At 36.0% G+C, this 15,418-nt stretch overlaps 1 protein-coding gene across 16 annotated transcripts in view; it reads left to right on the forward strand.

Moving 5' to 3' along the window:
- The window catches only part of LOC308195746 (uncharacterized protein), a 262,179-nt gene that overhangs the window by 196,354 nt on the left and 50,407 nt on the right, over positions 1-15,418 (forward strand). Inside the window, exons 6-7 of one of the 16 annotated variants that reach the window (XM_080593709.1) lie at positions 903-1,104; positions 1,644-13,388. The exons of the other annotated variants lie outside the window; for them this stretch is intronic. Coding sequence (XP_080449835.1) covers positions 903-1,103 — 201 coding nt within the window. The 3' untranslated portion in view covers position 1,104; positions 1,644-13,388. Of the gene's footprint in view, positions 1-902; positions 1,105-1,643; positions 13,389-15,418 lie in introns of those variants that run through there. 16 annotated transcript variants of the gene reach the window in all.

Below are 15,418 nucleotides of genomic sequence, written 5' to 3' on the forward strand. Positions count from 1 at the left end.
AGAGGAAAAAAAAATAAAAAAACCACCACATTGAGAACTGTACTATAGAGCTGAACTGTAGACCCATAAATTCCTCACTCTAATGTTTACTTACCTCTGAATGGCTCCAATTGCTACCAGCCAGGGGCCTGGGTGTTCTGCTTGCCACGTAGAAATCTGAAACCTGTAACAATTTCATAAACAATGGTCCCTAACCAAGAACATATGCTCACTAGGCCACTAAGTAAGGCATTAAATATCCAGGGAATATAAAGGAGGGGAAGAAGGGTAAGAGAAAGAAAAGAATACTGAATGTTTTGTTAATTGAAGTAGGATTGTCAGTTAAAGATCATTACATTACTATTTTACTGCAGTAGATTTTGCAGGCTGTGTTCTATCTAAAATAAACTTTCACTGTATGAATTGCATGTCTGTAGCTATCCTGTATGAAATATTTATACTGGACAAACATGCACTGCAAAATATTCACATCTGCCTTCAGTGCTGTTTACCCAGTTTGCTTACATTTTGCCCATTGAATTTTGAATCTCACAAGGCAATTTGTCACAGCAATACAACATGGAATATCCCCCTCCTTACTACACATAAATTAGAGTACAAAAACAACGTTTAAAATCATTGTCCAGCCCTATTAACCAGTTAAAATTTCCTTCCCACAGCTTAAACTACCTCCAGCTATTAGGATTCCACAGTTTCCCTTGAGAAACTATTCCACAATCTAATAGACTCCACCATAAGGAAATTATTCTTATATAATTGAGCCCACATTTTGTTAACGTGTGTTCTTTAGCTTGGAAAATTCATAGGTTTAAATGTTGGTTTGTGCGGGGTTTTTTGGTTGTATTTATTTATTTTATTTTAGTGTTATTATTTTTAATCCTATGGATATATCATGCTTTCAGATTATGAATGAAATTCGGCTCAAAAAGTGGAGAACTGAACACAAAACATGGCATCTTCTGTTGGTGAAATATGGTGCAATGTTTAATTTTGATGTCTTCCTTTGCTACTATTTAAAAAACTATGTTGGCATCCCTCCTCAGGAAGGGAGCAATCATAGAATCTATAACTTTGCAGGGATGACTGCCTCTGAGAACTGCTGAGGTGATTTGACTCATTTTATCCATCACTGCTGTACATGCATTTGACTGTTTTTGTGATTTATCCTATTAAGTGAATTTGACTGCAGTTTAGTGTATTTAAATGGGAGGCTTAAATCCAAAGTTCTAAATAATACCTGTTTAGAAGAATAATTAGGTTAGCAGTCAAATATCAGACCAGATAATCCTCCATTGTAAAGAGAGATTTGAGACCCACAATACCCCAAATCTTACCCCATTCTTTGCTTCCAATGTGCTTTTCAAATGGGTGATTCACAAATGACTAAACAACTTCTACTCAGCGTCTCAAGTATGACATTAGAAATCCTTCTTATCTAAAACATACACATATCTACCCAGAAGCACATTTGGAAAAATAAGTTGTAAGAGTGGGTATACTGAACTAATTTTCAGGTATTTAGCTGGGCAAAAGTAAAGTTCAGAAGTAAAACAAGAACAGAAAAAAATTGAAAGCTTTACTTTTTTCTTGTTGCTTTAGCTGCATATTACTAGTCTTACCTATATCACCATTTCTTCTATCAGAATGCATCTTAAAAACAAACAAACAAACACCTCAGAACATATCAGCTAATGAAGAGTAGGACAATGTGTATTTATTGCTCATCCTTACCAGCCAATGTTCCATTAACAACACAGAGTTTTGTCACTTGGACTCATCCAACATCTTTATCAGTAAAACCTGTACTCTTCTGCTGACTCATGAGGCCTGCTCTGCCTATGACTTCACTACAAGTTGCAGACACTTTGCTGGACTTTTGACACCTGATGGCTTTTTATAAATGTAATGAGTAGGTCTTGGCAAATTCCTTGTGGAAACTATTTCAAGAACAGGTAAGCAAAAAAGAAAAGGACATGGATTCAAGAAAGAGAAGGAAGACAGAGGTTACAGAAATAAGAAATCTCCACAGAAAAGATAAAACTCTTCTTTCCCTTAAAAGAAACATTTGAAAATGAAATTTTGCTAAAAATACTAGTGACAGCATGCAAAGGAATTTGCTGTCTCATGCTAAGCTGCAGCAGAATGTTCTGAACCCCAAGACCAATAAAAACTTCTCTCTTTTGATTCCTCCATGTGTTCTTGTTTTGAACATTCACTAATACTGTCATATTCCCCTTCCAAAAATGCCACAGGGACTCTTGGAAGAAAAACATTCAAGTTTATCTTCGTATTAAGCAATGACAGTTCTTACATTGGGAACCTTTGGTGGTACCTTGGTATCTCTGCGATTATTGTGATGTCTATGCAATTAATGTTACACTGTTTTTTGAGATGAATATAATAGAACATATAAATCAAGTAGAATAGCTTTGGGAATTTTAAATAAATAAATACATAAATCTGGGGAACTGCTGAATTAGCTAAAATAAAACTCAAATCAAATTAGGAGTACAATTCTCTAGAGGACAACCAAGGTCAATCTGCCCCATTTCCCATGGTTAAAATAATGAGTTAATACAGAACAGTCTATGTGAGATGTATTTCGTATGCAAACACACATTGCATAAAAACAATAACAAAAATGCAATTATCCAGAAGCCTTTTATGAACTTCATGTAGATAACAAACAATCAAAACCCATGACTGTGTTGTCATGAAATTATGGAGAAGGAGAGATCTCTTATCAGTTGTTAACTAACATCAGTGCCTTTCCTAAATGCCAAGAAAGGCAATTTTATTTGCAGAAATTCCTAGATGATTTTTAATCTTACATAAAAAAAAAAACTAAAGGAGAAACACTAATATAAGCCATTCGTCTTAGACCTTCCTAAAACCAAATTTGATAACTGATGTAGTTACAAATATATAAGCAATATTCAGTCACCTGAAGTACCCTTCAGTATAGTCAAAACCTACATTTTCCCTTTAACTTATGTCCATAAAACATAAACATGCTTTCTCTCTTTGCTATGTGAAAAGGCTGATAATCTTAAATCACGTCGCTGAATCCTCCTGTATGTATCATATACACATTGTTAAATCTCTCTTCTTCTCATTCTGTGGAAAACACTGGACAGAGAATTTCTTTTCTAATTCGTCTGAAGTTTCCATGTGTTACTGAGGTATTAAGTAATTTATCAGAAATTGTTTATGTATATAAGTCTAAACATGATTTTTTTAGATGTATACTTACGTTATTAAATTCAATCACTCAATTATATCTCAAAAGTAAGTTAGAAACTAGGCCTATACAGTAATTTCAGATGAATTCATGTCTCAACATAGTTGGCAAAAACTTGTATGCTGCTGACCACGCAAACAATTGGAAACTTAACAGTGCTGAGAAATAGAATAATTTTCCACTTTGATCTAGCCTGGAAGATCCAAGGATATATTGATTGATGCCGCTTTAAAAGTCCACTGAAAAGTCAACAGCTAATGCTATGCAGCATTCTTTGGTAATATGGAGACAGAAGAGAAAGGTTTGGTTTCTTGTCAAAAAGGGATACTTATAGACTACTGATAATAGGTTTGTTTGTTTGTTGGTATCTCAATTTGTGAAATGACGGGAAAGTAATACAGTGTTTGCAGGAACAGTCTAGAGTGAGGGAAGAGAAAGAGACAACACATTCCTGTTCTTCCTGCTATTCTGACCAAGTTATGATGTTTATACAAAGCAGCCTGTTGTAATTTCCTTGAAATACTGCTAACAGTTGAAATAACTCAAATGTTCCCACTTCAAACTGCCAGATGTGATCACTGTTGCCTCACAGTTGTCTCAGATGAACTCATCAAGCTTTTGTCTTTCTTGCTATAGGGCTAGAGGTTGGTCTCCCAAGGGAAAAAGGGCTCATTTCAATGCCCTAAATGCACAGCTTTGCTGAGAACTGCAGTTTGTAGCCTCGGTAACCCAGAGAGCTTGTGTCAAAGACAGTCTACATGCCTGCTGTTAACAGTCATACACTTGGTCACATAACCTGTGAGACTTTAAAAAAAAAATGCCCTAACTGAACTTTGAAATTGCATTCTTGTCTACAGTGCTTTGATCTTTCCTTTTCTAACTTGCTTTCCTTGTTCACTTACTAGTTTCAAATTAGGCCTTTGTTTGTCTAAATAAGTAGCAGTATTATCTGTGGATCTAATCAATCTAGTCCCATAGTAGCCAATAGAGTAATATACCTGGGAGAAAAGACTCTTCTATAGCTTATCCATCATATGCATGAGTCCACCATAAAGACTTGTTTTAAGTTGCAATGTCAGATGAGATCACTGTTTTATCTTATTATCACATGTATGAGTGTTTGAGATCCAAGTTTCAATTCATGCTTTAGTGTATAACTTTAATTTAAACCGTTGCATGTTTTGCTGCATGATATGAGCTCCATGAGCTTGTATAACTATAAGCTATCTACAGAACTCTTACCACATCTTTGTGGACTACTGGTGTGCCAAAAAACAAGCTATGAAAATTACCTTTTTGTAGCAAGCATTTGCAACACTTATTTTCTTGTACTTCATCCAATCAAAAGCCTTGCCATCACTTGCAAAAATATATACTCTTGAGTTAGGTACCTTGAAATTAAACCCCAATGCAGATGAAGAAGTTTACAATTTTCATTACAAAAATGATAGCAGGTGAAGGAAAAGTGAAAACTTCCATGTAGTCTTTAATTGAATATGTGAATCATGCATGAATCATGTTTTGCCTAGTTTTCAGTTAAATTTGACATTGCGAATAACTCATGCTGAGAATAATTTTTTCCTCTGCTACAGAAACAACACAGCTAGATAAATTTAAATAAGATCAACTTCCCCAAATAAGCCAAAACCACGTATGTATGTCCCTTTTCACAGTTCAGGTCAGTGCAAATTAGGAAATGTAGTAATTTGATGGCTCTGTTGGTATATTTTGGGTAGCTGTTAGTACTGTAAAACTAGCAAGCAATTTGCTTTGATTACAGTTTTCTGATCAAAAGAGTGCAGTGAGTGGAATATTTGAAGTCAGGATTAAGAAGTGTCAGCAAAGATTCATAGGAGCTAAAAAGCTGGAATAGCCAATCCTGCCACATCAGTTAATGACTGAATCACAATGTCAAGCTTGTGCTTAAGCTCTAGCAGAGCGAAGGTGTCCAGGCCTCATGACAGTTTTACAGTTATATTCCAGGAGTTCTTTTCAGGATTAGTGAGGATGAAGTATTGTCATTGTTTAAGCAAAATCACCTTACCATCTCTAATAGTTGTAGCAATCTTTAATCAGTTTTATAAAGATAAGATTCATATTCAAGTTAAAATAACAAAAAAATAAAACTGAAAATCAGTCAGTCTGATATACAATTGTGTATTGACACAATCTGAGATGTTTTGGGAACTATATGTTGGATTAATAGAATTTGATGGTAGTGTATTTGGAGGGGAAAAAAAGAAACCAACCAAACAAGAAAAACAAAACAAAAAACAAAACAAAACAAAAAACCCAAGCATTTAAAAATAAATAAATAAATCCTCTGTTTAGGAAAGAGATGTGTAAGGGAAGCTCTTCAATTCTCTTAGGTCATGTCCTCTAGTTCCTCTTTTGTAGACCTCAGTGATTTCTCTTGTCATCAAAAGCACTCACTCACATATTAATGAGAGTAAAAACTCAAAAAAAAAATATAAAAGTGAAGTTTTGAAGTATATCTCTACTTCTCTGCTGAAAGTCAAGAATGCAACTGATTTCAGTAAAGGTGCTTTAATGAAGAACTGAGGTGATGCTTTTGGTGATTAGTCTTACTGTGTCAACAGTCACATTACCAAAAGGAGTTTGAAATTACTTTAGATACCCTCTCTGGAAAAAGCTGTTCTTCTGTGTGTTTCTACTCTAAGGTCGAAAAGCACAGCAGCTCATATATAGTTATGTAACATACTATCATGGTATTTAAAAGTGACTGGTGTTCCACCTGATGCAGAAATAAGTGAGTCAGCCAGACATTATACAGCTGAGGAAAATGAATCAAAACAAAACAAAACAAGCACTTCTTTATATTATATTCATAGTAACATTTAAAGTTCATAGCTCATAATCTGGTCCTTTTATCAGTGCCCCAGTGACAGCTACAGTGAAACAGATGCTTCAATAAGGAGAAGTAGACTTTAAGAAGATGATTAGACAAAATTTACAACTGAAGTTAGAGATAAGGCAAATACTTTCAAAAAAACAAACAAACAAACAAGTGTGCTATCAAATAATATTAAATATATTCACAAGATGTGTTTAGACTTCAATAATTTCAAAGCATTGTATTTTAAACTGGTTTATCAATGTACCTATACTTACTGCTACTGTAATATTAAGCTGTAAGGTGGGTTGTGTCACATCCAGTTTACATGTAGCTAAACAGAGGCATACATATTCGTTGACTCCTCCTAAGATCCAGTGGCATCGAGCAACTGAAGTAAGGAGCCCTAATGTCCAGAATGTTTCTCTCTTCTTTTCACAGTAATTTCTTTTGACCTGTCCAGAATTAATTACCATCTGTCTCATGCTATCTCCCTCACTGAAGGTGAACTAATAATAATAACATGGAGGCTTTGATAATGCTTAACAGCAGACTTCATTGGTCTATTGCCAAACTGACAGGGTCCCATCTGGTTTCTGGGGACATGTTGCACCAAACTCAGGTGCTATATTAATGACCTGACTTAAGTATTTAAAGAGATGTTTATGATTACAATATATTAGTGTTTTTGTTTGATTGTTCATTTTGTTTTGTTTTTAATTACAGCAGCAGGAACTAATAGTATATAAATATATATACATATTATTTATTAATTTATTTATTTATACTCTTGTGCTGGTTGTTCTTCTTGCTGCAGTCCTCTTACCTAATCCTTAAATACAAAGTTTAGCAAGTTAGATTCCCAGATTCCCTTAGATCAATCCAAATTCAGATATGCTGTTTAAGAAAGTCTAACTTTTCATTTCTTGCATTGAATTACACCAGAATGGTTCTCCTCCTTCCATAATTATAAATAATGGAATCTTGAATGAATAAGGCAATGGGGGGAGGGGAAGGTATATTCATTTGAAACTGTGAGTGAAGCAATTTTCTGATTTCCCAGACCAACTAAGTTAGAGAAAAATCTTCACACTGAAACAAAACAAACAACTGATGATTTTTAGAATTCCCAGGTTCCTGGTGAAGGCAGAAAATCTAAAAACTTAAATTGCAGAGAACCACAATTTTTACATTTAAGTGAAGTATCCAAACAACTCCTATAATCCATGAGAGGATTTCTCTTTTTTGGAATGTAATTCATATGGGTGGTATCCTCTAGTCTGTCTACTTTCATCTTCTGTGGCTATAAAGGGAGACTGGGGTGACTGCATATCTACAATACAGAAGAAGAAGCAGTTGTGTGTCATTTATCATATGCAAAGTTGAAACAGGGCTGTTGGAGGAATTTTACTCCATTTGGAAGCTAGGTGAAGCTTTCTGATTCTAATGGTATTTTAGCTTCATGGTCAGCATATTCTAAAGTTTTTTCTGTACTTTATACTATGCCCTCACACATAGTAAGAGATCTGATAGAGCTAGTCACCAGCTGGAATAATAAATATATAGTATCCATAATATAAATAAATATAAATATAATATAATATAATATAATATAATATAAATAAATAAATGTATTTATATATTATATATATATATTTATCTACTTTGCCACTTTTGCCAAATGGCGATATTGATACACAAAATGGACAATCCATTTTTTAATTCTCTGAAACCTCCACCAGAACAATTTCATTACAAGAAATTCTAAGCCATTTATGCCTTTGGAGTATAGAAATTGCTCCAGAATTATTATCTATTAACTTTTTTTTTACTTTTTTTTTTTTTTTTAATCATAGATTCGCTGATAACTTTAAAGTCTCAGTTTCTTTCACATTGCAAATGTGTGATCACATCTGAATGATTCCATGATACAGCTGGAGCATAGCCAAGGGCTATTCTTTAGAGGCCGTGGGACCCCACACACTTGAGATTTCCAACATTTTAATGAATTACCAGGCACACTAATACAGGCCAATCACTGAATGCCTATGACATAAACACATTGATGTAGTATGGGAAAGATACAGAGGGTCCTTAGCTTTTGCCTACTTTGGAATTGCTCTTTGAATGTAGTATAAACTTTGCTTCTAAGTCTATGTGGATGAAAATAAGCCAAATTTGGAGCAGTTGTAGTGTTGGAAAATAAAATGAAGATTCTCATCTCTGTCCTAATATCAGATAACTCTGACTGGAAGTACTTTGTGAAAATAGATTGAAACAAAAATTCTCCATGTGTAATAATACTTAAATTCAGATCTTTACATATGTCTTCCATCTGTCTCTATCAGTGTTACTTCTATGATACATTCAGACCCTTAGCCTTCCTGTATGGAATATTATAACTTGTGCCAAGATCGTTTGCAAAGCGGTCAGGTTTATAATGTTGAAAAGTTCTATCTCAGTTGTAATGGTGCTGTATGGAACAAATTTATTTGAAATGAGTATCGGTATTCACACTCATACATATACTTGCTCAGTAAACTTACAACTCAGCTGTCCTGTTAGCTGCAGCTGCAATTGTGCAAGTATTGATCATAATGATGGAAAGTATCTATTATAGGTCATCTATTCATAGAATCATAGAATATCCCGAGTTGGAAGGGATCCGCAAGAATCATCGAGTCCACAAGGATCAGTGAGGCCAACTTCTCATCAAATTTTCCCATATTCCCTCTCCATATTTTAAAATGATGCTAAATGTTTTTTTGTTTGTTTGTTTTTGTTTTCTTTCAGCGGACTTTATTACACTTCTGTATCTACTTGGGCTGTACACATTAGCCTAATAGGTGAATTTTTTTTGCTATACAACCATCATCTACTTTCAAGGAAGTGCTTCTAACTAAAGTCTCCTTAGGCGATGAAGAGAATAAGGAATCAAAATTATAAATCTATTTATTGGGCCTCAAAGGGTCAACAGACCCATTTTGTGTTCTTGTGATTAACTTGTGTGTCTAACATTTTAATTGAGACAGTGTCTGAAACCCCCTAACCTTCGTTTATACTGTTTCTGTAATATATTTTCATAGGAGTCAATTAAAAAAAAAAAAAAAAGAGAGAGAGAAAAGAAAAAAACGAAAGGTCTTATAGACAGAAAGAAATAAATGAAAGTGGTGAAACAAGGATAAGTGCAATGTTCCTATAATTGTATAATCAGAAAGACAAATTAGCCACAAGAGGAGTCAAAGTGAGAAAGGACATCTGTACAACACAGAAATAGAAAGGCACTGGTATTTCATTAGAGTTTGTTAGCTGAAAGGAAATGAAGCGTGAGAGAAAGGCATGGCTTTGTTGAGAAGAGGAAGTCAATCATTAATTATTCCAAGACTTATATTCTCAAAATGTTTGCAATCTCATATTCACCTTTCCCACCCAATCCAACCTTGTTAAAAATGTTACTTCACTGCTGTTTTTTCCCTTCCACTGTCTATCAGAGAAAGAAGAAACTGGTTATTCGCTGACTGGAAAACTACATGCCCGATAAGAGGATTCCTCCCTCTCTGTCCTCTTCCCTTTACTCTAGAGGAGTGTCTGAGACTTTTCCCTCAGCTCCCATAACAACAGCTATTTTTCGTGATTTCAATTTTTTGTGATCCCTGTATGTGATGCTACAATATGATACTGGTCTTTACTAGGGATCAAATGTGAAGTGAATCAGGTAAACTTGGTGGCACAGAATGTATACAAGATTCTTTATTACAAAGGTGCCAGTCAAATGATCAGCTCCTATTTTCAAAAGCCATATTATTGTAAATTATAACTTAGGTATTACAATTAGCCTATTCATTTTCATCTGGCACTCCCTTTTGCACTGGACCTGGTAACTGTCCAACTAGCACAGAGTTAATCTCATGAACATTCTGGCTGGATCCCAGGAGGAGTAATCCAGGCTAGATCCCAATTTGATGCTACAAATTCCTGACATGGCCACCATCAAACTACATCTGATTCTTTTGTCTAAGAGAAAGAGAAGCCAGCTGTGAAAGGGCTCACAGGACACAGTAAGCCATATTTGCCCACAATGGAAAAAAAAAAAAAAAAAAAAAAAAAAGGTTAGTAGAGGAACATCTGAATTTCTTCCACTAAGAGGTAAAACATCTGTGCAGAAGATCAACATATATGGCAAAATCGTGTTACATTTCTATAATAAAATCACTGGTGCATTTTGAGTACCAAATGTTTTATAAGCCATTGTCTAAATGTTTGCACTCTTCCTCAAATTTGTCTCTTGATAGTGTTTGTCAAAATATGAATTCTTATAAGATCTCCTCTCGTACAAGGAGAGGCTGAGAGAGCTGGGCCTGTTCAGCTTGCAGAAGAGAAGGTTGAGAAGGTATCTTATTACTGTGTACAAATATCTGAGGGGAGAATGTCAAGAGAATGGGGATGGACTCCTAAGTAGTGCCCAGCAACAGGAGGCAACAGGCACAAAATGAAGCACAGGAAGTTCCATCTGAATATGAGAGGGCATTTCTTTATTGTAAGGGTAACAGAGCACTGGAACATCTTGCCCAGAGAGGTTGTGGAGTCTGCTTCTTTGGAGATATTCAAAACCCGCCTGGATGTCATCCTGGGCAATGTGCTCTAGGTGACCCTGGTTGGCAGGGGATTTGGACTAGATGATCACCAGAGGTCCTTTCCAACCTCAACCATTCTGTGATTCTGTGATCTCATTTAATTTGAATTGTTTTTCAGGAAATATTTCATGTTGAAGCATAATAATGAATTTCCAAAGAGGAAAGTGCAAGATTAATTATAAGTTATTTACTAGTGAGTCAAGTAGAGATGAGACCTGGTTTAAAGTTGCTCATGTGAAGTCATGGCATAGCTACAAGCTGAGGATGCTGTGGCAGTTTAAGTAGTGCCCTTCCTCTTTCATAAATCTAAGGGGTAAAATATATTTATTTCCATCGTATAGATCACATAGAAAACAAATATCATATGGATCAAGAGAGAACTGATTTTGAGTAACTAATGATAACCAAGAAAATTCTTTAGCATTCAGTGGGGGTACATGCTTAAACTCCAACAGTCTGAATGTGTGTATACCACTAATTTGTCAGTGGTAAGGAAGATTGACTACACATGAAGAAATCTGATATACCGAACAAGATTAAGTGAAATGAAAGAATGACTTTTACAGCAGTGCCTGATTAATCCCTTCCACAGTTGAAAGGTGTTTTCTTTTGCAGACAAACCCTTCTCTTAATGATGGGATAGCTATAGCAGACTTCTCAGCTATGTGATCTGGTTTTGCCTGTAATGAATAACAAAACGTTTCTTCTGTAAGATGTTGCACACTGTAGACAATTATGTCACATGTGTCAAAATCCTATTAATCTTTTTAATAAATCCATGAGAAAATTTATGTTCCTAAAGGAAATCATATATTTCCTTGTAAACTACCCACAGCATGGACAAACCAATAGATATCTTAAACATCCCACTGACCTGAAGTTATTCTTGGATGCATTAGTATCTCCAATTCAAAATTATTTGTTGTTGTTGTCTCCGCAGATACCAAAAGCTTCAGGGGCTAGACAAGGGTCCGTTTCAAATTTCATATCATCTTTAGCTTTTCATGCACCAGCTGTGAAAACCAATTAGCCTCGGTGAAACTAAGCTGCTGTATGTTCTCAGTAATGAAAAATACCAACTGCACTCTAGTAATTTTCTCTGTCTGTAAAAAGAGGGACGGTGCTTCTGAATTTCTTTCTCACACTTTTGCTACATATAATTGCCTTTTTACTACTGCTTTTGAAATTTACCAGATGTGCCAGGCAGATTAACACAGGACATAGTTTAGAAAGGCAGAAAAGCTATGCTGTAACGCACTCCTGATATTTGTGATTCTCTAAGTCTAGGATAAGCCCTCTCTCAAAGCAAAAAGTATCTCATTGGGTGCCAAACTGAGTTTACAATAACTTCTTGACAGTATTATGATACCCAACAATTCCTTGGGAATTTACAAGCTAACCTTATACAAATGTCTTCTGCTTCTTTCTTTGCTTATGAGAATGACAGCATCTTTGGACTTTGGGAAGCTTTAAGGCAAGGCTTGAAGGAGGAGAGGATAAGAGTGTCAGTTCATTACAACTGTCTAGCAACGTATGCAGGTGCATCTGTCTAGCACCTGATATCACTGAATTCACCATAAATAAGAACAGGAATGTAAAACATGCATTTTTACAGTTCCAGTGATTATATCTCAGTCATTCCAATTGTAACTTTTTGAGATTACAATCCTTTCTTTCCATTCCTCTTTCCCTCTCCTTCTCTTTCTCCCTCTCTCTGTCCATCTCCCTTTCTCTGTTCCTCTCCCTTTCCCATCTTAAGAGTCATAAGTTTCTTTGGTTCCTTTTGTTACTTTTAATTTTGGTATGCCTAAACAAATCTAGGAACAAATCTGGAATGGATCTGATTTGTGTATATATATATTTTTGGAATTATTTGTTCTTTAAGAGGCGCCCTTTAAAGAGTTTTCTCTCCCTGTTAAGAATGTATTGACTGAGAAGAATCTAAGTTACCTCCACTTTGTTAGAAGGAAGTGTGCTTTTGTTTAGCAAACATAGATTTAGAGAAAAATCCTCAAATACGCCTATTAACTTAGAGTGTTAAATCCTGCCACCTTTCTGACCTTTTATTCACATTGCAGTGATATCATTTGTCATAGAAAGAGCTTAAATACCACTGGTCCACTCAGTTGCTTCTCACAGATGCCAGGGGAAAGATCCTCCCTGTAATTTAATTTTCTAAATAATAATAATGATAATGATAGTGATAATGATGATGATGATGATAAGAATAATTCTTTTATGTATCCATTACGTCATTTGGATGTTTATTTCAAATTAAAAATAAACTACTTTTAAGTAATAGGAAAGCATAATGAAAGCAAAAATGAAAGCAAAATCAAAAAACAATGAGAACACATTTTAGGACCATAAAATTAAGGTACAGAATTACTGTTTTCTGTTAATTAGCTTGCTTAAGTTGCTGGCCTTGGAGTGTTTTATTGGAAATGTGTGATTTTAATTAAGACATGAGGCTTTGCTGCAGATTTTATTTGTGTGTAAGCATTAAAATTTGTAGCAAGTGAACCACACTTTCCAGTTTGATTTGATGATCTCTTTACATGTTAAAGTTATTTTCCTTTCTCTAAAGGTTAAAAAATGCATCTTGGAATTTTAGATATCATGTTAATTTAAAATGAAATTATCATGAGAAGAAAGCGATTTAATAAAACAGGCTGTTGTAATTTCATTACCGTATACTTGTTATTCGGTAAAATATGGAACTTTAAAGAGCTAATTGTTTTCTACTTTGTTCCCTGTTGACAAAAGTGCACATTATCTGTTTTGTCTAACTAGGTAGTTCGAACAAAAAAATGAGGGGGTTTTGCTTGTTTAGGGAGTGGAGAGAATGGGGGAACTGGCTTATAATGATCAGCTGGAGGAACACAAACCACAAATATAAAATAACATTTTCAATTTTCTTGAAAAAAAGGCAAGTAAGCAAGCAATTACTATGGACAAAAAACTTCCAGCCTGGGCTGCAAAGATGAATCAAAGTCTTACAGTTTGGAAGAATTAAAAATCCTCTGTGAGTTTATTTTCATAAGGCTTGTCAGAACAGCATTGGAGTATTTTTTTTTAAAGGAATTGTTCATTTATGAACATTACAGCTCATAAAATTATACAGTCATAGAATACCCTTAGTTGGAAGGGACCCACAGGGATCATCGAGTCCAACTCCTGGCTCCACACAGGACCACATAAAAGTCAAACCATGTTTCTGAGAGCATTGTCCAAATACTTCTTGAAATCTGGTAGTCTTGGTGCTGTGACCACTTCCCTGGGGAGCCTGTTCCAGTGTTGAACCACACTCTCAGTGAAGAGCCTTTCCTAATATCCAGTCTGAACCTCCCCTGATGTATCTTCATGCTGTTCCCTTGTGTTTTATAACTGGTCAACAAAAAGAAGTTGGTGATTGCCCAGTCTCTAGTCTATCAAGATCTGTCTCTGCCCTTGAGGGTCTCAACAGTTCCCTCTAATTCAGTATTGTCTGCAAGCTTACTCAGTACACTTTCAAGTCCTATATTGTCCTGGTTTCAGTTAGGACAGAGTTATTTTTCCTCCTAGTAGCTGGTAGGGTGCTATGTTTTGGATTAGGATGAGAAGAGTGCTGATAACATGCTGATGTTTTAATTGTTACAGAGCAGTGTTTACACCAAGCCAAGGAGTTTTTGGCTTCTCGCTCTGTCCTGCCAGCGAGCAGGCTAGGGGTGCAGCAGGAGCTGGGAGGGGACAGACCCAGGACAGCTGACCCAAACTGGCCAAAGGGCTATTCCATACCATCTGGCGTCATGCTAAGCAATATATAGGGGTGGCTAGCTGGTGGGGGGGGGGGGGGGGGGGGGGGGGCGGGGCTGCTCTAGGATAGGCTGGGCATCGGTCAGCGGGTCAATTGCATTGTGCATCACTTGTTTCGTACACATTATTATTAGTAATGCTATTATCATTATTATTATTATTGTTATTATTATTTTCCTGTCTTAATAAACTGTCTTTATCTCAACTCACAGGCTTCACTTTCCCGTTTCTCTCCCCCATCCCAGAGAGGGAGGGGGGCAGGTGAGCGAACAGCTGTGTGGTGTTTAGCTGCCAACCGGGCTAAACCACAACATATATCCAAGTTATTTATGAAAACATTGACGAGAACTGGCCCCAAAGTGGAGCCCTGGGGAACCCCACTAAGTGACTTGTAGCCAGCTCAAGGAAACCATATTTCCTATAAGCCTTTGAGCCTGACCTGTTGTTCTGGGTCTGGCTGGGATGAATTTCCCTGCAACATCCCATACAGCATTCTGCTCTGCGCTTGTAGCTACAACATTGGTAGCATGCCAATGTTTTGTCTATAGCTAAGCAATGCTGGCAAAGCATCAAGACTCTCCCCAAACCTCCCCAAAGCCAGTACATTGGGGGTGGGCAAGACATGTAGAGGGGAAATCATCAGGGCAACTGACCTAAACCTATCAAAGTGATATTCCATACCATACAATGTTATACTCAGCAATATAAGGTAAGAAAGAGGAAGGAGAGGGGGGCTCTCAATATGAAGATGCCCAGGACCCATCATCAGTCATAAAGACAAAGGTGAAGAAAGCATTAAACATCTTTGTTTATTGGCATCCCTATTTGTGAGGTGACCAACCTCATCAAGTAATGGACCTTCTCTGGTCATCCTTTTACTGTTAACATACTTAA

The sequence above is a fragment of the Anser brachyrhynchus genome (genome assembly GCF_964034855.1).
Source record: "Anser brachyrhynchus genome assembly, chromosome: 5".
NCBI classification, from domain to species: Eukaryota; Metazoa; Chordata; class Aves; order Anseriformes; family Anatidae; genus Anser; species Anser brachyrhynchus.